General features: G+C 32.3%; 1 protein-coding gene across 1 annotated transcript; it reads left to right on the forward strand.

The window, feature by feature from the left end:
• Positions 1-809: 809 nt before the first annotated feature.
• LOC129235142 (glucose-6-phosphatase catalytic subunit 1-like) lies at positions 810-21689 on the forward strand. The gene is made up of 7 exons (XM_054868832.1): positions 810-931; positions 7345-7423; positions 9260-9424; positions 14632-14747; positions 17751-17844; positions 18894-19015; positions 20061-21689. The coding sequence occupies exons 2-7, from the start codon at positions 7347-7349 to the stop codon at positions 20558-20560; spliced, it is 1074 nt and encodes a 357-aa protein (XP_054724807.1). The 5' UTR covers positions 810-931; positions 7345-7346; the 3' UTR covers positions 20561-21689.
• The last annotated feature ends 4786 nt before the right edge of the window (positions 21690-26475 follow it).

A 26475-nucleotide genomic window follows, 5' to 3' on the forward strand; every position in this document is an offset into this window, starting at 1 on the left:
CAGCATTTCTTAATTTTTTTAATTAGTGGAGCCCTTTTAAATAACCTCTTTTTCCGTGGAACCCCCCCCCCCTTTTTTTGATAAGTAGTATAGTTTGAAGCAACATTCTTGAAATGTTTTATTTGCGGTCAAAGTGAAAAATATTTCAAATAAAAATTTTTAATGCCAAAACGTAATTACATAATTTCAAAAATCAACGAAAAGTAAAATCTGTTAACAACTTTGGAAAAAAAAAATGCAGACACAAACAAAATTTTAAAGTTTAAAGAAAAAGTTCAAGTTTTGAAAATTCACTATTTTAATAGATTTTTTTATGTTTTCCAAAAAGCAAGGAAAATAAAGATTGAGAATTTCGTAGAATCCTTGATTGACCTCCATGGAACCCCTGGGTTCCGCGGAACACAATTTAAGAAACGCTGGTCTACGTCATGACCCCTCCCCCCCCCAGGTGGGCACCCCTGCAGTTACACAGGAAGTAAGTAAAACTGTCTTTGTCTACGAAATGACTGAGAATGAAAATAAGTTTGAGAATATACATACATAATGAAAAAATAAGTTTGCACACATAATGAAAACATATATACATAATGAAAAAATAAGTTTGAGGCATATTACCAATAGAGAGATATCTGAATAAATTGTAAACAAGACTTTTCTTCTTATCTTCGGTTCTAAAAAAATAATAAAAGAAACAGAAAGGAAGTTCTATCTCTTGAGAGGAAAGTGACGTAATAATATTCGCCCGGCGTAAACAGCTGTGGAGTGGTGGAGTATATAAACCTGTAACTCGCTTCTGACGAGCATTTTGTTCCGAATGATATTGCTAGGGTAGAGGAAATTTATATGAACTGTTGTCAACAGAACGAGCAGAGGATTTTGCGCTTTATGCGCTCTTTTTGATTCGAATTTAATTCTTCTATACGACAAAGAGGTAAGTTTATTTTTCAGTTTTCTTATTACAACTAGCCAATATTTTGTTGATTTGTATCAGTGAATATTGATTTACATTTTGTACCTGTGTGTATAACATACAAGAATATTTATTTTCAAATGTTTTTAGTGGAAATTCATACATAATATTTGGATTTTAAAAATCTGTTTATGTTGAATATCAATGCATAATTTTTAAAATTAGAAAGTGGTCTTACTCCTAAGTTTTTTCGTTCGGAGAATTATTGGCAATGTTTTAAATTTTAATAATTTTATCACTAAATTTTTCAAATGTTCTTTTATTTATTCCATTACTTAGAAATATCATTATATTCTGAAGTATTTAGCTTTGAGTTCCTGTTTCAGTACTATTTTACAGATCTATAACACTATTTTTCTTTCTCAAAACATCTAACGATATTTTATAGAACGTAGATTGAAATTTTTAGGGTTTTTTTCGTTAGATTTTAAATTTGAAATTTATCTGTGTGTTTGCAGTCTCTCTTTGTTATCCATTAACATTCTTAGTCTCATAATTGATTTACATGTCTATAATTTTGTTTCTTTATTTTTGTGCATGACAAAAAAAAAAGAAAAAGAAAGAAAGAAAGGAAAAGAAGAAAGAAGGAAAGTTGGCAATGTGGCACATAGCTAGTTGTAACATTAAATAACTGTAAAGTTACTGTTTTGAAGCCATTTTTGAAATTATTGAAAGTGCTCTTCCTAAATTGTAAAATTCTATGCAACATTTGCTTCAGTTTTTTTTCTACCCTGATATTGTATTTGCAACATCAGAGACGAAAGATTAGATTGAGATCACTATTTGTAAAAGTGGTCAAAAAATGAAATTAATAAAATTTTATTTACTAGTTACCTAGCTGAAAGAAGCATACAGTAAACTCCCGAATATCCGCGGAATTGGGTGGCACAAGTACAGCGGATAATAAAAATCGCGGATAACCGCAAAAAGACTAAAATGGGGGACAAATAAGGTAAAAATTGTCCTATCTCAAATTCTTAACTGTATTGATGCATAACACTTTCTGCAAACAGTGAAAATATATATAGAGTACAGTATAAATGTTTTGTATTTTTGCACAACCGAACTTAACATCAATAACAAACAAGTGTATGTACGACGAAGAACGCACAATAATAATAATAATTATAATAATTAAATTAAATCAAATCAATCAAGCAAGCAAAAACAACTGAGTGTAAATTTACATTTTTTCAAAAAAAAAAAAAAAAACAGCCACTGGTATTCGCTTTTTACTGCGAAAATACATGTTCGTGATTGTTGATTGATTCGCGGATAATCCGCCCCGCGGATAAACCGCTCGCGGATAATCGGGAGTCTACTGTATTCTATTTTTAAACATGAAAATCCAAACTGTTATCAGCTTTTAAATTTTTTGCATACTGCGACCGGAAAATGTTTTCTTATGTGTCTCACGCCAGAAGATCAATGCAAATGCATGATATATGAAAACATCTTTCTTCAACTAAATCATTAAAAAAAATTTCAAAGCTTTTTGGAAGTAATCTTTTTTCGCGTCTGTTCTCAAAAACCAGGTATGCACCGAACAATTGGTTGGTATTCGGTATACTGCCTATTAGACAGATAAACGGAATAATCGGTTCGGTCGAATACTATATTCAGCAACCAAATAGTTAACAAATTCAAGTATTAAACAGTTGGAAAACTATAGAAACACTTTCCTTTTGTATAATAAATGAAGGCTATAGTGTTAAACCAAATACTTCCATTCCACCGTCACGTGCGGTTATAATCAGACGCAAAGCTTAACCAACATTTTGAAATAAATCTCAATATTTTAATTACACAGAAGTAAGCATATTTTTTAATCTTTACATTTGATTCAAAGATACTACTGAGACAGTTATATTTTTATTAAATAATTTTGCTTTTTGAAATTTAATTTACTTGTATGCTTCACGTTCGGGCCGTCCAAAGTCAACCCCTTGTATTTTGCTAGATGACTTAGTTAATATCTTTGCTCTTGAGAAAACAAGTTGTAGGTTGTGAAAATTAAGGTTCCAAAACATATCTCATCTGTTGAGAAATAATAATTTAAACCGTGGGAAAAAAACATGTAGGGTATTAACAAACACAAGCTAGTTTTTAAAAAAATTTTAAACAAATGTTTTCAAAATTTTTTATTGTTTGAAAATGTGAAATCCAATTAATGCAAAGTAACCAGCAAAGCTTCAGAAAAAAAATAACAGATTAATGATTTGAAAAATAGTTTTTTATTACTATTATTATTATTATTATTATTATTTTCATTCTATTACACCAGTTAATAAAAATATTGACAAGAGCACTGAAAATGTTGCTGCAAAAATTAGGTAGTGGTGAAGTATGACAAGAGTTAGTATGCGGTAGAAGTTACGAAGTTTTGGGTTACAATATAGAGGTTTCTACAATAGAAAAGTAAGATTTTTTTTTATTTTTTTTTTTTTAATGGCCTACGCGAGATAATCAAGTATTCTAGATCATAACTGAAGTTTTTGAAATTCTTCATTCCCTTTGCAATTATAAATGCTTGTGGAGATTTTTAGAGAAATTCGCGTTATGCACGGGACATGAAAACAAATGCTCATATTTCTTTTAATATTAAACCTTCATTAAAAAATCTTTCAGGAATGAAATTTAATAGGAAAATAAAAGTATGTTCAAAGCAGTTTCTATTGTTCGTGAAAATTAAGCTTAAAAAACAAAAAAGATCATGTTTTTGTGTTACGCACGGGACATCAAATTTTTGTTCAAAAAAAGTTCTCCTTTTTTGAAAAATGTTATATCAATATTTATTATTTTTTTCTTTTATTCATGAAAAGGAACATAATGTAGACACATTTAAAAGTAAAAAAATTATATTATATAGTATTTTTACAATAGGCCAACAACATGCAAAGTGTGCTGATTGCAGTGAGAAAACTTAAAAATCATAATGCTGACTTTCCAAAATTATTCCTACATTTAAAAATTCTGTTAAAACAAATATTTCATCTTATTTCTTGAGGTTCTCTGCTAACATACTTTAATGCTACATAAATAAAAATGTATACAGTCGACTCCCGCTACAACGCGATTCGACTTACGCGAAATGGCTACAGCGCGAATTTTTTCCAGGTAACGAATTTTAGAGCTAACGCGAAACTTTCGTCCACAACACGAATTTTTTTGGAAGGAAGTATCTGCTTCGTTATTGGCTACAAAATATTTATTTCGTAAATGTTATTACAACCCTTTAAGCATCACTGACAGCGAAAGTTCTCACACCAAACTAATCTACGCATCGCGTTGTTAGTGCATCAAAAAACCACTCAGCATCTTTCATTTATTCATTTTTTTCATTCTAAAAGTGTATGAAATTTCTGGCACCTCAGTGGCACCTTTATCTAAAGTTTGTGAAGATGGGAAGAAAAAGAAAGTTTCTGATTTAAAAAAAAAAAAAGCCTTAGATTCTCGATATGCTTGAACAACTACAAAACGTCGACGGTAGCACGACATTAATATGAGTGAATCTTCCATACGTACAATTAAAAGTCAAAACAAAAAGATATCCGTAAAAGTTCAGAACTTAGTTTCAATATTGGAGCTTGCAGAGCAGTCTAGCAAAGTAAATATTATTAAAATAGAAGCTGCTCTTGTATTGTTTATTAAAGAGATAAGAAAGAGGGGCTGTTGCCCCAAATTGAAACGTTATAAAAAAAAGGCGAAGCAACCGTATTTAAAAATGCATTAGATGAGAATAACGATCTGATCATGGAGCATAAATCACCATTACCTTCATTTTTTAATTCATAAATATTATTACTGTATCTACTGTACAGTACTGTTATAGTTCAGCATTTTATTATTAATACATACTTTGCGTACCGTGTTGTTTTATTTTATGTCTATATCTCCCATTCATTTTGAGCATTTAAAATATTTCATGTTGAATAAAAGTTTTTTTTTTTATTTTTTAAATACGGTACAAGTTCAGTTCTTTATTTAAGAAATTGTAGAAAATACTTTCATTTTCCCAACAGTTATTTTTTAATTAATTTTTTAAAATGTCCGATTCTTCAAACAACGCATGGTCTTTATGACGTCGCAAATGATGCACTATGGAGCATCTTTCTACCGCATTTCCACGTTATGATAATCAAGAAGCGAATTACAATTGCGCGCTAAGCTTGCTATGAACCATATCGTTGCCAATACACGTGAGTAAAGATGCAAATTAAATATTTTGGACCGTGAATGGCAACACTGAATGGCATTTCATCATTTGTGATGTCATCGGCAGAAGCGTTAAACGATGAAAGAGCACCGATTTAAGTAATTTTTTAAAAATAAACTTAAAGAAATTATTTAAAAAATGGTCAGATTCTATGTTTTTAAGCATGCTCTTTCAGAAAAAATGCTTTTAAAATTTTGGAAACGACCCCATTGGATACAGTGACGAATTATAACAAATTATAGGCTTATATTAAATTAATTTCAATAGATTTTAAACGTTTTGCTGGGAATCCTTGGTCATCTCCCTTCCCCTCCCACTACGTTTCAAAAAGGAAGAAGACTATGTTTTATTTATTTTTTCAATCGATCTTGAAACGAACTATAGACACTAACTCAGCAGAGAATACTGTTCCACTAAAGTTATTTTTTCTGCCCGTACATTCATGTTTAGGAGAAAACGAATTTACAGATATTGGCCCACATTCAAAAATAATTCTTCTCTTTCAATTGCATGTAATAAATGGAAAAAATAAAGAAAACTGAGCGGTTACTCCTACTGTATTGTCGAATACATGTCGATGATGTTGAATTGTAGCTTCGTATGAGATAATAATAATAATAATAATAATTTTTAAAAGGGGAATCTTGATGTTTTAAAACTTTTATTGAAATCTTGCTTTAAAAAATTAATTTAAAATGTGTATAAGAAAAAACAGTACGATTATATTTAAAGATGTTTGAAAAGTCTTTCTCAATTGAAGCTGCATATATATGCTATGATTTTGCATGTGCATCATCTTTTTCTTAGTATTAGTCATTTTGTGTTGTTGTAGCCAAAGGTTGCCAATAAGTTTCATTGTGTGCATTGTATCGTTGACGATATGTCTAGTGATAGTAAAAAAATAAAAATATGGCAAAATAATAACGAAGATAAAGATTGTATGTACGTGTTTCAGGTTTGCTAACTTCATTAATTGCATTATTTTCTAACTCAAAAACACATATATGTTAATTGAATATTTCTGTGTCTTACCTCGTAAGAGGAGTTCTTGAAACACATTTTATTTAAGAAAGAAAAAGAAAATGTAACAACGCTAAATCACAGATTTACAAAGGACTATGGACACGTGTTTTGGGGTTGCAAGGAACTCCTTTTTCAATGAAAAAAAAAGAAAAGAAAGAAAGGCGTGGGCTATAAATGAAAAGATATCCGCGGAAAGCATTGATGAAGAAAAGCTGATGTTCGTTGCTCGTTGTGCGATTTAACGTTGTTATATGTATTTTTTATTTTATGTATATAAGCATTTCCTTATTTCTTGTATTTTATTTATGCTTAAAAATATTAGAGAAGGAGTAAAAGAAACGAAGTCTGTTTCTTGCTGAGAGCAAAGGCTTGTTTCGAGCCCGGTATCAGAAACAACCTGACGCTGCGACGCTCATAGCAGATTTTTAAGAACGTCTTCAGACTGTTTCTTAATGGGGTTGTTTTTCTTCAGTCAAAAGTAATACTTTTTGTCCTTGAAATTGATAGAATAAGCAAAAAGAAATAACATAGACACAGAAAATACTTTCATTTTACCAACAGTTATTTCTTAATTAATTTTTTTAAATGTCCGATTTTTCAAACAAGGCGTGGTCTTGATGACATCACAGTAAAATATCGTTTACATTGCCGCCATATTTGCTCCTCATCCGTCAACCTCACATCTTAATGAAAATTTTAAATATTTTATTTCAACTTGATGCATTTGGATAACTTTTTTAAGAGTTTTGTACTGTTTTAGTTAGATGGTGGAGTATTTTAACAGAACTTTTCATGTTATTTAACGGTTTTTTTTCCATGTAATGAATTGTTTCACTTTTTAATGGCTTAACTTAATTATTTGTCGGATTATTTTTTACTTTAATGGAACTTTGTGTCTTGTTTAATGACTTGTTCTGTTTAAAAGTCCATTAATAAAAAAAAAAAGACTTGTCTCCCAACAAGTAGATTCTGCATCATCAACAAGTAAGAACTTTGACCAAGCATTGTGGCAGTAAATAAAATTAAAAACAGCGAAGGATAAATATCCGCCAAGTGTAGTTTGCGAAGTAATGGAAAATCCCCGAAATTAACTTAGTTTTCAAGAATTTAATGACATAATTTTTTTCTCTTTCAGCTATGGCAGCTGTTTTAACGGGAGCAATGGATATTCTTTATGAAAATAGCGTATCTGCAATTGAGGGTTTACAAGCAAGGTGGGTTGAATTTTCGTTGTGCATTTTTATAGATGGTTAAAGTATGCTTTTCACTTTGTCTTTTACTTCCTCTTCCTCCACAGTTAACAATGGAGTTTCTCAAAAATAAATATATAAATAAAACAAAATAAAAATATAATCAAAAATGAATAAATAAAAATAAAATGAAGAAATAAATAAAAACATTTATACGAAATAAATAGCTAACAGAAACACTTTCGAAGCTATGGGAGTTTCGTCTACATCGTAACTTTTGTGCGAACCTTTCTATAACTTCCCGATATATAGTAATCAAGATTAACGAAAAAAACAAAAACAAAAAACAAAAACACGTTCGATTGCGCCACTTCCTCAGAATATATTGGCGCCAAATTGAAGTAAGCTGTTGTAGACACCAAAATTAAACCACCCCCTGTCCCCAAGCTGGACCTGTATACCAGATTTTGTCTGAATCACCACTTTGCTTCGTGAAATAATCAATAACAATTAAGGAGAAAAAATCATTCGATTGGCTCACTTCCCCTTCTTGAAATGGTTGGCGTGAAAAATTATTTAGCATTTAAATTATCAAGGAGATACATGATGGGAATCCAATTTGTTTGATTCCATGCATTATGTTTTGACTTGGAGTGGCCACGAAGAATCGCTCATATCCATACATACAAACACGAATATGCACAGACATACAGACCTTTGCGAAAAATGGTCAAAATTGATTTGTTGTTGTCGTTGTCGTGTGTCAGCTGGGCTGGCAATTTGGGGTGTGCTGCTTCACTTCTAAAAACTAACAATATTTGGTCTGAAGTCCGACTTCTACAGTACACACATGCAATAAGGTCCCGTTTATAGGGTAGGCAATCATTCACAGCATAACAGCACATTCACACAAAGAAAGGACAAGGACAGGAGAAAGAAAGTACGTCCATGTCCTGTTTCAATCAGAGTTCTCTGACCACTAGTCAAGGCAAAAAAAGGCGGCCAAAACCGATTTAGCATATATATAAAGGTGTAAATTCATCTAAGTTCGAAAACATTTTGCGAATCTAAATTTTAAATATCATAGATATCACACTTTAATCTAATAGAAATGAAAAATAGTGAAATTAAGCCAGAAAAAATGACTTATTATGTTACAGCTCATGATTTTGATCACCAAAATGCAATTCCCAAAAGGGTCAAACAAGTGTTTGATGCGTTTCAAAATTTTTGTAGTTAAGATGAAATTTAATCGCGTAAGAATGAGTTTCAATAAAGTTACAATTGAATAAAGTAGCAATCAAGTATGAAAATTTTTTCGATTTTATATATGCAAATGAATGAAATGATATATTTTGCTCCTGTATGTCTCATTTCCTTCAAAGTTAACAAAAGCACAGTAAAAATTAAATATTCTGCACCTCTTGACAAGTTAATTTTATTTCTAAAATATATGAACATCGGACTTTTTATTTTTTAACAGTATTGCCAATTCGATGAAAATGAATATCGTATTTCTAGAGCAACAATTAAGGCAACATATTCAAACTCTTACTGAAATGTCCTAACTACAACAGTCCTTTGATACAAATCACTATCTTCGTTAGATACCATTCATTTTCAGTTAATGTGTTGTAATCAGTTCTCACAAAAAAAAAAAAAAAAAGTTGATATTTATTAAACAGTGATCTTTAAAGGATCAGTAAGATACGATTAAATTCGTACACATGGTCGTGTTCCAATAATCTAAGCATGTTACCAGCTTTTAATGTCAGCAATAACAGAGCTATTGTCCTAACAAACTACAATTTATTTTCTACTAGAATCTTTCTTATGCAAAGCCGCTTATGTATCTTCCAGGTTTCACCAACAGAGTGATGTTTTCTTCATGGTATCCAACGTGTTCGATCCCAGATACGCTTTTCTATTCTATTCCCCCTTCTTCCTTTCGTTGGACTGGACCGTCGGTAAAAAGATAATGTGGGTGACTGTTGTGGCGGAATGGCTGAATCAGATGCTGAAGTGGTAAGAAAATTTCTAAGATCAATTCTTTTAAAATGAATTTTTTCCCATTCACGTTTTTGTTTTGCATTTAATGGTAAGAGACTGTAATTTTTTTTTTATAGGGAAGAATGTAGGTATGCGTTTTTAAGAGAGGATAAACGATAAAATGTCTTCCTACGTTAATAGTACGGTAGACAATCAGTAAGATAGATATATAAACAAATAAATACATGAAATACACCACCAACTCAGTCATTCCAGCCGAGGATTGCAGTTTCGTGCTTATTAGCACTCATCAGTCCGGCTTAGGAAGTGACTGAGCTGGAGGTGGAAAACCTCTTAAGGAAGCCAAGAGTGCCAAACAAACTGGTAGCTAAGATAGACTTAGCACTGGCCAGCTCAGTCACTTCCTAAGCTGGGCTAATGAGTGCTAATAAGCACGAAACTGCAGTCCTCGACTGGAATGATTGAGTTAGAGGTGTACTTCATGTATTTCTGCCTTATCCCTGGCTATAGGGCGGTAACTTACTGAAAAACAAATAAATGTTTAAATATTAAGAAATAAAACAAGTAGAGAAAGTACTAATATATATCTCAAGATAGTTCAGTAAAGGTATTGGTAGCAAATCTCTTAAGGAAATAAGTACACTAATAAAAACAGCAATAAAATAATGCACAAAAAAAATCTATATAAATAAAACAAAGAATATGTGTGTATGTACAGTGGCTCCCAAAAGTGTTCGTACATCTACGACTTTCAATGAAATAGGACCCCATTCATTGATTAGAATTAATATTTCGGAAAAGGTATTTAATTATAAGATCTATGATCAATTTTCAACAAAACTACATGTTTTTTTTTAATATTGAAATTTAATTTTTTAAAAATCAAAAACCAAAACGTGCCGAAAATTGCATGTCACAAAATCATTGTACATTTTTTAAAATGTCTATATATTATTGAATAATCTAACTTTTATTAAGTTATTATTTAGTAGAACATCATACAGTATCAACACATTTTAAACGTCTGGGAATAGATTTCTATCTTCTTTTTTTCTCTTTTTTTGCGTAATTTCCGACTAAATGTTCAACCACACTTCGAGCCTTACTGCTTCTAACTCTATTTTCGTTTCAAAGCCGCATTTTCGTAATCTAGCCTCCAGATATCTCTAAATATGTTACATTAAGTTCAAATCTGGAGATTGAGGGGGTATGTTCTGCACTTTAGGACACTTTTTGAGGCACTAGACGCAAACGTTGAAAACCGTGTGCTTCTTATCGTTTTCATGATTTAAAAAAAAAAGTTGTTTCCGATAGCCAAATTTTTGGCTAAGAGTTTAAAATTGGTTTTTAAAATATTTAAATTAATAGCATGATTCATTATTTCATAAAAAAATTCCAAACTATCAAGCCCTAATGCTGATATGCATCCTCACACAAGAACACCTTCACCGTCCTGATTAACTGGTCCAACTAAGATCTTAAGATTAAGTTCCTAATTTTTTCTTCTATTTACAATTAGACAACAATTTAACCAAAAATGTTGAATTCATTTTTGTCTGTAAGTAAGACGTAATTCCAAAACGTTTTGAGTTTATTTATCATTGATTTCGCGCTGAAAAGCGTAAGCTTTCTGTTTTTCGCACGGCCAAGAAAATTTCTGCAGGAAGAGGTCCTATTTAATCCATCTTATCAGAGAACTTGGCGAACAATTTTAAATGAAAATTAAATGTAAAAATTTTCATTTAGCTCTGCAGAAACGTTTACGGCGCTGAAATGTGTATTTTTATAATTTTTTAACTGTAAATTTTTGATCACGCTTTGTCAACTTTGCTGGTTGACCTTTTCTTACCTTGTTTTCGATTCGATTCTTTTTTTAAAGCATTTTATCAAGCACTTTACTATAGAATAGAATAAATTAACTAATTTAGAGACATTTCAAACCAATTTACCATTACTATGAGGAACAAATTCAAATTTCATATGGTATTTGTGGTTTTTTTTTTGTTTTGTTTTTTTTACGAATACCAGCCATTTTAAAGTAATAAGCATAAATAAACAAAAAATTAAAGCCAAATTACTTTTAAGGGTCAACACAATGCAAAAGTAATAAAAAAAACGACACATGATAATTTCAATCATGAATTTTTCGAAAATATTTGAGTGTACGATGACTCTTGTGGCGTATTATTTTCTGTCTCTTCGTTTTTTGACACATTTCAAAAAGAAAATCCGTCAATATTTTGAAAAAACTACAGGGTTTTATTTAGAATGATATAAGAATGATGTGAAAAAATATTGGACTTCATATTCGAATTCAGTTTCGCGTTATTTTGGTTTTACTAAAAAATTTGTATGTGTGTGTATGTTCCCAATACAAATCCAGTTTACGTCGAATCTCGACCAAATTTGGCAGGGAGGTAGTTGTGCACCCGAGAAGGAACGTAGGAGGTTTTTCGAATGCCAAAAAAGAACCGAACCTTTCGAATTTTAAATTTAGGACCCGAAAATGGCATTAAATGGCTCTCTCTACCCGAAATAATTATCCGATTTCTTTGATTTATGTCCCATTCGAAAGCTCGAGAAAAACACCCATAGAGTGCATTCATTTCCTTCGAATTTCAAAAAAAAAAAAAAAAAAGGCTGTAAAATCACCGCGAAAAAATTAAAAAGCACTGTTAAGCCTAATGGAACAGAAATTTTAAATCGGAAAATTATCGTTTGCACGATTTCATTTTATATTAGCGTTTCAGAGGGTTGCCACTTTTTTTTTTTTTTTTTTCTCGGCTGTGACTGAATAAAATTTTGTTTTTGTTTAGAGGTAAAAATTTCTCCTTCTCATTATTATTTGGCGATTTATCTTCTCTCTCTCTCTCTCTTTCTTTCTTTTTTTTTAAGGATTTTAGTTGCATTTATGGAGGGTTGCGTTTAATTTTTTCGGAAGCTTTTGATTTGCCGTTATCTTTTTTTTGAGAATGATTATTTTGACGGAAACTTGTGTCGTTTTTTTTTCTCTAATTGAAGCCTGATTGTTGAACATGCGTCATCTGACAAAACTTTTATTTCCGAGGTAGACCATGCAAAGCCGGGAATGCAGCTAGTAAATAAATAAAACACAAAAATACAGTAACTAACTTGAAGAAATTTGAGCAGATATTCTCGTTTGTCTAAGAGGGAAAAAATTGAGATTCTTCAACATTCACTAAAGCTGAATGATGAGCAATTTGATGAGGACAAATGAACACAGCTTTGTTGATTATTTTTTTCCCGAAGTTCCTGTATGCTTTACATTTTGTTTACCTTCTTTTGTTATATTTTGATGGTACATGATGACCCAGAGATATATGTATAAGTAATATTACTCTAACAATGATGACGTTAATACTAATGATAATAATATTAATACGTTCATTGAATTTCTCCTTAGTTCAGCGAAGATCAGTGCAAATTTGTCACTTCCTATTCCTTCTAAGCAGACAGCAGAGTTCGGTTAGTTATAGATTCTCCAACAAAGTTTGAGATAGTCGAAAATGAAGACTTCTCTCAAAACACTTCGTTAACACAGGCAAGATGTGTTTGCAGTATTGCGAGAAGTAAATGGCAGCGACCGGCAATAAGAAGAATGTCATTTTTCTGATGAAAGTAAAATAAATGTGGTTTGTCCAATCAGTTGGTAGCAGGTTGGAAGAGTCTTCTAAAGGAATCAAAACTCAGCAGAAATTCAACTTGTGAGAAGGCTTCATTTTTAGTTACCATAAGCTTCGTACAAAATGTAAAATTAACCAATTCTTCCAGTAATAGGTAGAAATGATAATCTGCATAAATCTTCTCTCTGAACTGTGGCCGATTTTTGATGAAAGCTATTTAGCACTTGTTAAATGTGGATTTTCCGTTAACTTTTTTGTCATAACTTCTGGATCTTTTCCCACTAATTATACAAGAATTATATATCACACCAGTTGACTTTTTAATTATTCTACTAATTTCCGAAGCGAATTTGATATTTTTAGGTATGCGTTATTTATCCTCAGAACATTTCGTTTATAAATTTCTAAAACGTGTAATTGAAATGCCGTTTTTAATATATAACTAGTGGCACCCGCACGGCTTTGCCCGTAGTAGGAAATTAAAAGGTCTTTTGGGTCACCTGTATATTTACAAATAATGTATGATGAATTTCTCGCCAATTGTCTTGCCTATGTCACGGTTCCACGTTATGATAATTTGGCAATTTACTAGTCCATTTTATGATAATTTTGCTCTGGAAAATGTTCTTAAAATTGGAATAGAAAAAGAACGAAATCGAATTTTTGAAAACTCGCTTCGAGGTGCACACCCCCATGCTACAAACTAGTTTTGTGCCAAATGTCATGAAAATCGGCCGAACGGTCTAGGCGCTATGTGCGTCACAGAGATCCGGACAGAAATCCAGACAGAGAGACTTTTAGCTTTATTATTAGTAAAGATAAAGAAAAGATAAAGATGACTCTTATGTTTACTGTACTCGGCATGTTACTTTGCTTTACCCAAATTTTTTCCCCTCTACTTTAGAATGTGATATTTCAGATTTTTTTTAAAGAAATTATTATTTCCAACGAATAGCAAATACTAATATATAAAATACAAATATGAAAATAAAAAAAAAGTTCTCTGGCATGGCAGCATTTTCTGTTACTTCTGCAGAAAAGGCTGTACAATGGGACAGATGCGAAGCATCTATTTCATCGTGGGAACCAAGGCAACAGGGTAGAAGGGTAGGAAAAAATATTTCATAAATAGTTAGCAAGTTTGCATGGGACAAAAGTCTAATTTTTAAATACAGATTTTCGCTTTTAACCATGCCTGAATTTTCATTTTTGTAAATCATTTTACATATTTTATATAGCGTGTAAAATGTATAAAAATTTTATTCATTTTGAATGAAACTTGAAATAGTTTTCCCTAAAAACCACGTGTTTACAACTCAGTTTCAACTGTTGTGTTAGTGCATTAGAAAAATGCATCTCAGATAAGGAATTGTTAAGTTATTCCATTTTATTTAGCAGAATATTGTGTCATTCGGGTTCGAAATTTACTCTGGGTGCTTCGAGGAGATTCTATGATTCTAATTATTATCAAGTAGGCAAAATGGGCATTAGAAAAAAGGAAAATAGAGCCTATTTCATTGGGCAACTATTTAGCGTTAAAAAGGTGCATGTTTTAAAGTAAAAATGGATCTTCCGCAGGGCACTTCATGGTGAACGTCCGTATTGGTGGATACATGAAACTCAAGTGTACAACAAAACTGGAGTTACGACGCCAGACATACAACAATATTTCATGACATGTGAAACTGGGCCAGGTATTTTTTTTTTCTCTTGGTTTTCACCCTGCATGTTAAATAATCTCTGTATCTACCGTTAATTATAAATATACTTTTCTACAGTAGAGTCCCGAAAACTCGGGATTTGGCTCCCTGTCCTGAAAACTCTGCCGTATGTAGGAAGGGTGAGCGAAAAAACTCCTCCAACCAATTGCGCGAGCATCCTCAGTAACCTGGCATTTTCCCACATTGGCCACCCTTTCGGTTCACATTAGGTCGAGTTTTTAGGACTTTACTGTACATGAAAAAAAGTAAATACTGTTGATAGGTATTGAATTAAATTTAAAAATGTTGGCGATTGGTTTTATTTTGTTATTGACTTGTCGAAAAGCTCCAAATGCCTTTCATTTCTAAAAATTTACTGTTATTTTATCTCTAAAGTCAACCAATCTTCGGTGACTTTATATCTATTAGTTCACACCTTCCTGCGTTTAAGGAAAAGAAATTTCTTAAAACCCCCAAACACGTGTCTGAAACTTTTTACAAATTTACGCTTCTGATGTTGTTTTTCTTACTATTAGCTTCGTGCTTGCCATCAGGGCTGCGGAGTCGGTAGAAAAATGGCCGACTCTATCTCCAGGATTTTGAAACGTCCGACTCCGAGTGCGGCTTTTTATTATTTTTTTTATGAATTTTTTCAAATCACCCCCGCCCCTCCTCATGGGAAGGAGGGAGAATCCCTAAACAGAGATTTAAATATTAATTCCTTTGTATGAAATTTTCGCATAGTATTTTACTGTAAATCTAAGATGCCATACAACGATAGAAATTCCATTTGAAAATCAAATTATCCAATAGTTGCGATTTCTAAAGTAAGATTCCTTAAGAATCACATTTTTAAAAAAATTGAAAAGGATTAATTTGCTCCCGTTTAATGTTTAACAAATAGATGTTGATCAAATCCTGTGCGTTCAACTTTTGAAAGCACAGAAAAGAGGGAGAGAAAGAGTTTTCAGAGAAAAAAACCTTTTTTGCTAAGTCCAAAAACTTTTGAGGGGGAACGGTCCCCCACCTCTCCCGGGTGACACCCATCTGGTGGGTGACACCTCAACCTAATTTCATAGTTTATAAAAATTAAAATATTTTAATCTAAAAAATTTCTCCAAAAATAAATCTCAAATTTCATTTAAAAAAATTCAACAAAAATATTGCACTATATTTCGGAAAGAGGTCGGGTACATGTACGTCTAGAGCAAATTTTACAAAGCGGTATGCAGCTTTGTACAAATAGCTTTTCTTATACCTACATTTCTTGGCTCAATTTTTAATTTTAATTGTATCGGCATCTTCAGAATCAACCTTAATACGAAGATTTTAGGGTATACTACAATTATTGAGTGTTGAGCCGTGTACTAATTTTATTTTGTACTTCTCAGTGATAATCAAGCTTTCTTAGATCAAGTCTTAAGATTAAAAAAAAAAAAAACATTTATATTTTATCGGATATTTTGGATTTGCGTTTTTGTGCCAACACTTATTTGAATTTACCAAGCATCCTCAGAAGTTTCCCGATTTGCTCAATCGACACATACATTTCTTTTACTATTTTATAACTGAGATCGAGGAAAAAATATAATATTTTTATTTGAAAGTGATTACTTGGAAAATAAAATATTAGGCAACAAAACTGTTTGCTGATAGTTGCCATCAGTTAAATGAAATTAGAAAATAAGCAAACCAGGAGACGGCGTAGGTAGCTGTTACAGAAAGTTCGATTAACAATCAAGCCCATAATGAGTTATTTTCTTATTAGTAGGCCTTCGTACATGTAATCAAATTAATTGGTAGTCAGTTTTTTTTCTTTTTTTTAATGCAAGAAGAATCGGTGAAAATTAAAGGAAAAAAAAACAGAAACCCGGAGTCGGAGTTGGCATGCTTTCGAACGACTCCGACTTTTTTACACCGAAATCAGTCCGACTCCAACTCTTCGACTCCGACTCCACAGCCCTGCTTGCCATAACATAAAAATGGTTGCTTCAAAAAGCGAGAAAATTTCTTGGCAGTCTGGCAAAATGTGGGTAATTACTTTTTAAAAATTTGTCACTAAATGAAAGAGAATTTTTTTTGCATCACGTATGTTGGCTGGTTTTACAATATGGTTAACTTAGGGAGTGGAGTGTTAGCTGAGTGAAAAATTTGCCGAAAAATACTGGATCTGATTTTTCAAAAACAGTTCTCGCTGTTTTGTGTAAACAATTTATCTGTACAGTTTTTAGATCTGAACAGGTTTGTGCTCGATACTTTTATTAATTGGCGCGGTTAGTTAATTAGTGATTTTACTCACAATTATTCTCAACAGCAGGTAACCATGCTTGGTGTTATTATTTTTCTTCTTCTCATCAAAATGTAATGATTCCATCAAACTATTTTCACAACTATAATAGGTAATTCAGTAATGAATCTCGGTTTTTATTTTTGTCTCGTGTTGTATGAAATATGAATCTGAATGAATGAGATATATTTATGAGTTCAATACTTATTGTGTAATAAAACAACTTTTTGTTCTCTGTTTCTCTGAGTGGTGTCACAAACAAATACTTTCTGCAATTGTCACTGATTTGCATAAAGTGCCAAATTGAGGAAAATCTTTAGTCACCATTGACCGGCAGCTACAATTTCATTAGAACTCTTTTGAAATAACGGACGCTAATCTTTACTCAAAGTGGTAAACGATATTTTTTCCCCAATTTGTTAAAATCAATAATCGTAAATAAAATTATTAATGTAAGTAATACGTTTATTCATAAAGGTTGCACGTTGATTTTGCTGGAAAAGATTTTATCAATTTCATATTACCATTTTTTTTTCAATTTGAAGAAATTTATTTATTTTGTGATTTTTAGAGCGGATAGCGATCTCTTGATCGCCATTATTATTTTTTTTTTTCATTTAGGTGCCCTGTAGCAGGTGACCGCTAATTTTGCCCGTTTGATTTGCATTATGTTTTAAATAAGAAATTAAATCTTACTTTTTGCTCAACAGGTAGTCCATCCGGCCATTCTATGGTCACTGCAGCAGTATTCTATGTGATATTAGACTCCTACCTGAAAAAGTTTGGGTTCGTCAAGAAAAACAGGTATGTTAATAGTTTTCATACCTCACATTTTAGAGTGATGTCGACATTACCTGACGAATATCAACATTTGCATACCAAAGATGTCGGCGAAAAACCGAATATTTTCCATAGTTCACCGGTGAAAGTCGGCAATCTCCAATCTTGACCGTTCATGGTAACATGTGTGTAAATGTATACTTAACCCTCCAAAAAGTGAGCTGGGATGTATCGCGACGGTTGTCATGAGGTTGGAAAACTTTGGGATAGTTTGAAGATACCAAATATAAATAAATACAGGGGTGCCCACCCCTCTAAATATCGCAAAACCCCTCAAAAGTGAAAGATACCTCCCAAAACAACCCCCTAAAATTTTTTCTTTAGTCTCCCTTTTAGTCTCTTTCTTTGAGGCCAAAAACTCACTCTTTACAAAATTCATGAAAACAGTGCATTCTAAAAATCCGTGAACTCGGAAACTGGTGCATTCGTTGTTTTATCTTGTTCGTGTATTATAAAACAACAGAAACAGAACATCTCGGAGTACGTTCTTAGGCATAATGGTAGGTAGGTGCATAAACTACTCACCTTAAAGTTGAGTAAATGTTTTATTGACTGGGCGTTGCTTAGGGCTTTTGCACTGCAAATAAGCCTATAACATAAAATTTATGAGCTTGAAACGAACATTGAACAAATTCATGACTCAAAAAGGGACTCCTTAAAAACGTTGTGATACTACAAGCAGATCTTCCTTAAAATTTTTAGCATTAAGTAAAAAAGAAAAAAAAAAACATGCCACCTACATGCCACCTTGTTTAATCATTGAAATATTCGCCTCTTAATTTTACTTTAATTTTTGTTAAAAACTTTTTATGAGAAAGTTCATAATAATGATATATCATGTACCCCCCCCCCCCATAAGTTAATAAAACAAATAAATAGGCTGATTTTATAACGAAATAAAATGAAGTTCTTAAAAAGTTTGAAAAAACATTGTATTTTTCAAAATTATTTCGATTTTATTTAACAAGTACACACATTCAATGTGAAATTGATTGTATAAATATTTGTTTCAGTACAAATTTAATTGCCAAGTTTGTGTGGTTGGTCTACCTTGCAATGCTGGCAATAGTTGGTGCTTCTCGAATTTTCATTGCTGCACACTTTCCCCACCAATGCTTCCTAGGAATGGCAGTGGGTAAGTGCGTGTGTTTCATACCTCATCTTTTCCCCCATGACCCATAATGCTTTGTAATCCAATAATTTTCATCTCAACAAAACAACAAAAGTGCTAAAAAAAAAAAAATCTGACTCTGATAATGAGTTTTAATACCAAGATTCTTCTGTCACTTACTTATTCATAGATGAATAATGAAATCGATGCTGTAAATGGGGATTGTAATGATCATAATAGTTCGAAAAAGGAGACACAAAAACACTTAGGGCAAAGGGCAAATAATGCTCTATTATGGACTTTTTCAAACGGTAATGTAGGGAAAGGGATGCCGAACAAAGATTTTGTAATTTGAGTTCTAAGTTACTCATATTTTTAAAAAATTCCGTTTGTACTTGGGTTATAAAAGTGTAATTATTATTTATTTTATTTATTGAGTTTATTTCAAAAACTTTTTACCACAAACATTCACTATTCTTTTAAAATAGCTACTAATTATCATTGACATAATAGCGAATGATCGAGTAACGCTCTTGACGTCATCAACAATGAAACTCGCGCCACGCCATGATAATTTGATACTATTTTTTGGTAATGTTTGACATGCTTTATTTTCACAAGGCTGAACTGAACCCGGTCACTCAACTGCTTTACTGGTAAGGCTGTCATTTTAGAACAGTGAAGAAACAAAAAAGTGGTTAACTATTACGCTATCTACTAGAGTTTAGGGTTAATCCACTGGAATTAGGGTTAAAATTTCAACTGTCAAAATATCACCAAACAGACAATTGCTTCGTTAACATGTAGAAGAGTAGAAGCAATTCTCACTTGTCATACCTTGACTTTCTAGTAAATATACTATTTTTGACAAGTGTTTTCAGTTTAGTAAGGTAAAAAACATTTCCTTACAAACATCCCGCTTTATTGAATATTATGTGAAGACCAACGGTATTCGTATAAGCTGACCGACAGTATCTAAAATACAATGAATAAGTAAATAAATATGTAAACATAATTTTATAAAAATGTACTATATAAATGATTAAACTTTTTCTTTTTACTCCAATAGGATGGCTTGTGGCTTTAGGTTTAGATGACATCAATCAAAAGAAGACGAATACGCTACGATATTGTGCAATTACAGCGGGAATGCTAGCTAGTGCTTTATCCATGTACAGTTTCCTGAAAGCGATTGGAGTCGATCCCATGTGGTCTGTGAGCAGAGCCATCAAGTGGTGCGCCAAGCCGGAATACGTCCATTTGGATACATCTCCCTTCTTTTCCATGATGCGTTACTGTGGCTTCATGTTTGGCATGGGATTCGGATTCAACAGCGAAAGCTTCAGACGCTTTTCCTCCAACAAAGTCCCATTGACAATGAGGATCATTTGCGCTGTGCTTTCGGTCGGTGTCTGCAAAGTGTCAGAAAAAATTAGCTTCCCAAAAGACAACATGACGCTATTTTACATCGAATCCTTCGCTCTGAATGCGGTGCTAGCGTATGCGATGATTGCCGTGGTTCCAAATGTGGTATCAAACCTTTTCCCTTCTAAGCACAAGAAGAACTGATGTGATCACCATCAATGATTTTTGTTATTTATGGCTGAGAAGAACTTGGTGTTTGCGCTCACGAGTGATCAGCATTTGTATTGTAAATATTTTGTTCTCAGATTTAAACGCCAGCTGATGTAGATTAATGGTCTTTGGAACTGGCATCTCTTAGGAATTTATGTCTTGCACATTTTAGAGAAATTCCTGGTCCCAAAGGTTAACAAAAAGGCAGGTACAGATGTGTACCAACCTGGGTTCAAAAGGTAGAAAAAATAACTATTTGAAAACAGTTCAAAAATCGATTTAGAAGAAATGTTTCACATAATCAGTGCAACAAGGACAGAATATTTCAAAGAAATATTGAGGATGAACCTGTTTTCGTGATTTGAAAGACACGAGGATGCTGTCGACTTGCTGTGATACTGTCCAAAAAGTCGAATGCCGACATTAGTTTGCGTCTGGACTATACTATAAGAAGCTTGGTGATCTACTTGAGGCAAGATTTTCAAATGCAGCACCTTGTTTTTAGCATCAGTTGTTCATAATTTGTGACAATTTTGTTTCTCCTGAGCTTATTATTAAAATGACGTAATTAGCTCATGGAATACTAGAGTAAATCGGGTTTAGAATTGTGAACTTTGTTTAGTGCAAAAGGAACCATTTTAGTCCATTCGATTTTTAATCGAGACATCAATCACGAAATGACGTTATTTACAGAACAGTGATTAGCTTTGTTTATTTTTAATTTTAATTTTAACATCCGCTGTGAAAACATCGAACATCAAATCCATTGTAAATATTTCACGTCTAATTAGTTCTGTTTCATCGTCATCTATGCAGCATCAAATTCTACTTAATGGAAGTTTAAGTTTTATTCTTGAAAACGGAGGTAAACATTGCATTTTGTTTGAACAAAATTACATCATACTAAGTTACAAGAGTAATAATTTTCTGAAAACAATTCAAAAGCATTTTTACTGACCATTCAAGAATGATTTTTTTTGTATTAAAATGTAAATATGTTTTCGGCATTTTTGTGTTACTATCTTTCTTATCTGGCCAAGGTTATTACATATCATCTACGATGTACTTATTGGGAACTGTTGTATATAATTGATTTCTTGAAATAAAAAAATTGAGCTCTGTTCTTGCTTTGGTCATCTGAATGATTGCTAAGACTTTTCGAATTAACACCAAGTACCAAGAGTCTACTGTAGAGCAGTGCTCGTAATAAACTTGAACTCATCTTGAAAGAATATTCAACCAAACTTAACAATTTTTCATTATATTTATTTTGAGATATTATATTATGTTTGCAGCATTCCTCACGCATTCAGTATACAGGCCCGTAATTTCAAAATTTCCGACGGAGGGGAGGGGGGGGGGGGCAGCAAAGGGTTGTGTTCAATACACTCTATGGGGGAAAAACCAGCACACAGAGCTAAGCACCTTCACAATCGAGTGAAAATGGAGACTATACTTCCATTCAAGGCATTTCTCTTATATCACGTTGAATAAACTCCTAGCATTTACCATTTAGAAATATTCTAGTATTTTCTATTTGAGAATATTCAACTACACTATGGAGGTTAAAGGGGCGATTCATTGAGTTATTATTTATAACACTGAATGTACTATTTGCATGTTAGATTCAAAATGCCACCAAACTTGACGACATTTGGCGCTTTCTCGCCAAATTTGGCTACAACAGTATGTTGCCAACAATGATGCTAACTTGGCAATGCATCTTAAAATTTCTCACCAATCCCATACAATACACAATGTTAAATGGTGCATAGCAGGCGAAGTCAACACACAGGTAATGTGACTTGAGATAATTTTGAGCGAAAATTTATGGAATAAACCCCAAACTTAGCCAGATTACAACAAATTAAGCATACATAAACGTGAAAAAAAATACTATTTACAAAATTTGTAACAGTATTTAATAATAAAATTGGTTTTAAGCAGATGTCTGTTGCCCCCTCCTCCTAAAAAACGTTTTTGGGAAATTCTTTGAATAAAACAATGTGTTTTTTTTTGGGGGGGGGGGGGGGTTCCAATGATGAACAAGTGTAATATACATTTCACCATTAGCGTTCAACTTTCAACTTCTTCACTGGATAAGTATTTTTAAAGCTTTTTTTTAGCATATTTTAAATAACATTAAATTCTAAACTTTTCTTTCCGTTTACATACAATGTAGTAACAAGTCTCACACGGCACAACAATACTTTTCACTGCCAAATACCTTATAGTTAAGTGCCTTAAGATAGACTTATTGTTTTCATTAAAGTGGCTACTAAAAATTAAAAAAATATTTTTACAAGTGTCAACTGGGCACTAGCTACTAACTTAATGTTTAAAATTTTAAGCTTAACGTTCGTCATTTCATGCACTCATTCGTTGTGACAACCCACCGAAGTGTCATCCTTTCACGTGCATACCTTGATAGAAAAGGGATTTCTGCACACAAGCTTCAATTGAAATTGAAGGGTTAGCTGCGAAAGAGGGTAGCTCTAAATTTCAATTTTCAAAAGGTTGAACTTAAACAGAGGTGCCCCCCCCTCAAAAAAATAAGAAAAATACCCCTCAATGGCGCAGTCTGCGCCATTACCTCCTCCCCCAGGTGGGCATTCCTGACTTAAAGCTTAAAACACCACATCTTCTTAAAAAAGCTCTGATGACTTCTCCTGTATAACTGTACTTAGGAGCATACACGGGGAGTTATTAAAATATATAATAAAGAAAGGTGGGTTGGTATTTCAAGCCCTAATGCAGACCTTTCAAAATATTGCTACAAATTCTGTAAATAGTAATTATTTTTGTGATTAATTTGTCGTAATCAAGCTAAATTTGGCGTTTATTAAATTATCTTTCATCTAAAATTGTTGTAGTAACGTAACCTGTAAATAGTTTCTTGTAATGAATATACAGCCACCGTACATTCGGCCGAAGTATACGGTCCCTTCATTTCTGAATGATAAAATTTGTGAATGGAAAGAAATAAAATAACGGTCTACGATGTTTGGGAATCTTGTGGAATATTTGAGAGTTCTCTTTTGATGTCTATAAATAGCGTCCCGTTTGATAAAGAGTCAGTCTTGACTGAACCGTTGGGCTGAGAGCATTTATTTTGCTCTGTGTATTGCGAGGCATTTCGCTGTTTTGTTTTGCGTATTTGAATGTAAATACGTGTGTAACCGTTGAGTTTACGGTGTTGATTGATATTTGCTTCATTGCTGATGATTAATTTAGCAGTTGTTGACTATCTTTTCTGTACATAGTGTAAATAAATCTCCTGTGTTTTTCTCAAGAACTGTGTCTTCCTTTCAAGAAAGTTGGAAGTCGCACAGGATCCGTAACAATATTTAAAAATGAAATTTCTCCTTTTTTTGCAGCTAACCCTTATTTTTTAAAACTTTTTTTTGACGCAAAAGCTTTTGAAATTTAGTTATGGTTTTATCCGATTCTGAGTAAAGAAATATATATAAAACAATACCTGCCCTAAGAAAAAAAAAAAAAAAAAACGGAGAAGACTACAGGAAGTCTAAAGTCAGAGACTTTTTAGACAACCTTGATTAGAAAAATAATTCCATGATCACCAAAATTTCCTTATCCTGGCCAAATTTTGTGAATCCATGCAGGCACGACACATTTGTTTTCATCCACATATTTAATTACACCCTCGAAATCCGAGCACGGCGATGATAAAACATTTTCAATTTATGTATCAAAATGTAGAGTTAAAAAAAAACTGGTGGAAACAATAAGTGAAGTACATAACGCTTAACTTATTTTTGATCGTCCGTGACACGGGATCAACATTTTTTTGAATCAGTTGTGAAAGAATCTGTATTGAAGGTTGAATGATAATTAATCATAACGACACAAACTCTGAAAACATATTTTGTATGTCGGTTTATTTATTAAGCGAACCTAGGTATAGTTAATTTGTTAGATTGCAGATGGCATAATACGAGGCATGTTTTTAAAGTAAGTACCATTTTGAAATAAAAAAAGAACAGGTACAGATAGAGCAAAGAAATTTGTTGCACAAAAATCTACCACCCTTACGCTATTTTTCGACATTGCTCCAATGATTTTCCAAGCGTTTGTCAAAGTGTGGTACAGGTTTTTGTACACCTATTCGTAGGAAGTTGCCGCCTGTCTAGTCAAATATGGGGTAACATTTTCTCTGAGATCATCATTGATGTTGTGCCATCGGCCGCCAAGGAGAGACTTTAGATGCCGAAACAAATGAAAGTTGCTGCGAACGAGGGCGGGCAGTTCCGGTGGATGTTCAAAAACTTCCCAGCCAAAGTCCTGTAATAGTCCTCATGGTTGTCTTCACAGGCGGCAATTTTCTACGAATAGGGTATGCAAAAACCTGTACCACACTTTGACAAACGCTTGAAAAATCCAGGAGCAATATCGAAAAATAGCGTAAGTGTGGTAGATTTTTGTCCAATAAATTTCTTTGCTCTATCTGTAATTGTTCTTTTTTTATTTCAAAACGGTACTTACTTTAAAAACGTGCCTCGTATTACTAACGCCGAATACCTGCGCACATTACTAACGCAGGATAATTTCAATTGTGCTATCTTAAAGTTAAATCAGTAACTACTACATACATGAGTTCGCTTTCTATAAATACATTCAAAAAACTAAAAGTAATGTTTCTGGTGTATCAATCGACATATAAAAAATAGAATGAATGAGAAATAGTTGAATTCAAATTCACTGCATTCTCCACACAATTGAGTCAAAGGAAGACAGTTCCATTTTTCTTTCATATTCACAAGTTTTAAGGCAGTGTCATAGTTTTTCATTACATACTTTTTTTTTTAAATCTTTTTTTCATGCAGATACTTCTTTGTTTCAAAATACACAAAGTGTCTGCTTCTTACATTAGTGTTCCAATCGGCTCCATATCTCATTTGGTTTCACGTTTAAATTAGCATGAATCATAATTATATACAAAAACTATACACATAAGTTTCTAACAGAAATATACTTTGAGGTTCATTAATACACATTGATATTTATGCCCAATTCGATGTAAATATAAATGCAGGATGAAAATTGACAAGTGCGACCTAAGAAGTGCTTTAAAAGAGATCTTAAATCTTTTGCTTGTGATTTAATTCAGAGTTGGTATAAAAACCGTTTTTTTTTAAAACCCCAAAACGATTTTTTTTTGTTTAAACCGGGTTTATTAGGTTTTTATTACTTTTCGTAAGAAAAACAATTTTATTTAAGGAAAATCATAAAGATTTTATGAATTAATTGTTTAAGAATGATTAATATTTATAATTGTACCTAATTTCTTCATAATTAATAAATCAAGAGCAAAATCTTGTAATTTCATTTCCTCATACTTAGAGATTTCTACAGGAGAATACTGTTTGAAAATCTTTAACTCTTATAAAAAATACAATATGTAAATTAGTGCTGGTATCAATAATCAAAGAAATAATTTACTGTGATAGTTCAGACATTATTAATTACAAACAACCAAGAATAAATTCTTGCAAATTAATTTCCTCATAATCATAGCTATCTACTATAAATAAAAAAATAAAAATAAAATTTAAATCACACAAAGTATTTTGCAGTATCTACAAATGATTCATAAGTCTGATGCATACTATACAACTTAAAAAAAAAAGATCAACGAATATTTTGTTTAAAGATTTAAAAAAAAGTTACAAATCATGTAATTTATTTACTTAAGGGGCATTCCACGGTATTTTTGACATTATGTAGAGTCCGTAACGAGACCTTTTTTTGCCATAACTTTTTAATTTACCGTTTGATTTGCAAATTATTTTTAACTTGAGCTGGTGAGTTGGTAGGAAAAGATCAAAATAAAATAATATGCTAATCAAACAGTAAATGAAAATGTTATGGCAAAAAAGGTCACGTTACGG

This window comes from Uloborus diversus, chromosome 2, assembly GCF_026930045.1.
Source record: "Uloborus diversus isolate 005 chromosome 2, Udiv.v.3.1, whole genome shotgun sequence".
Taxonomy (NCBI): Eukaryota; Metazoa; Arthropoda; class Arachnida; order Araneae; family Uloboridae; genus Uloborus; species Uloborus diversus.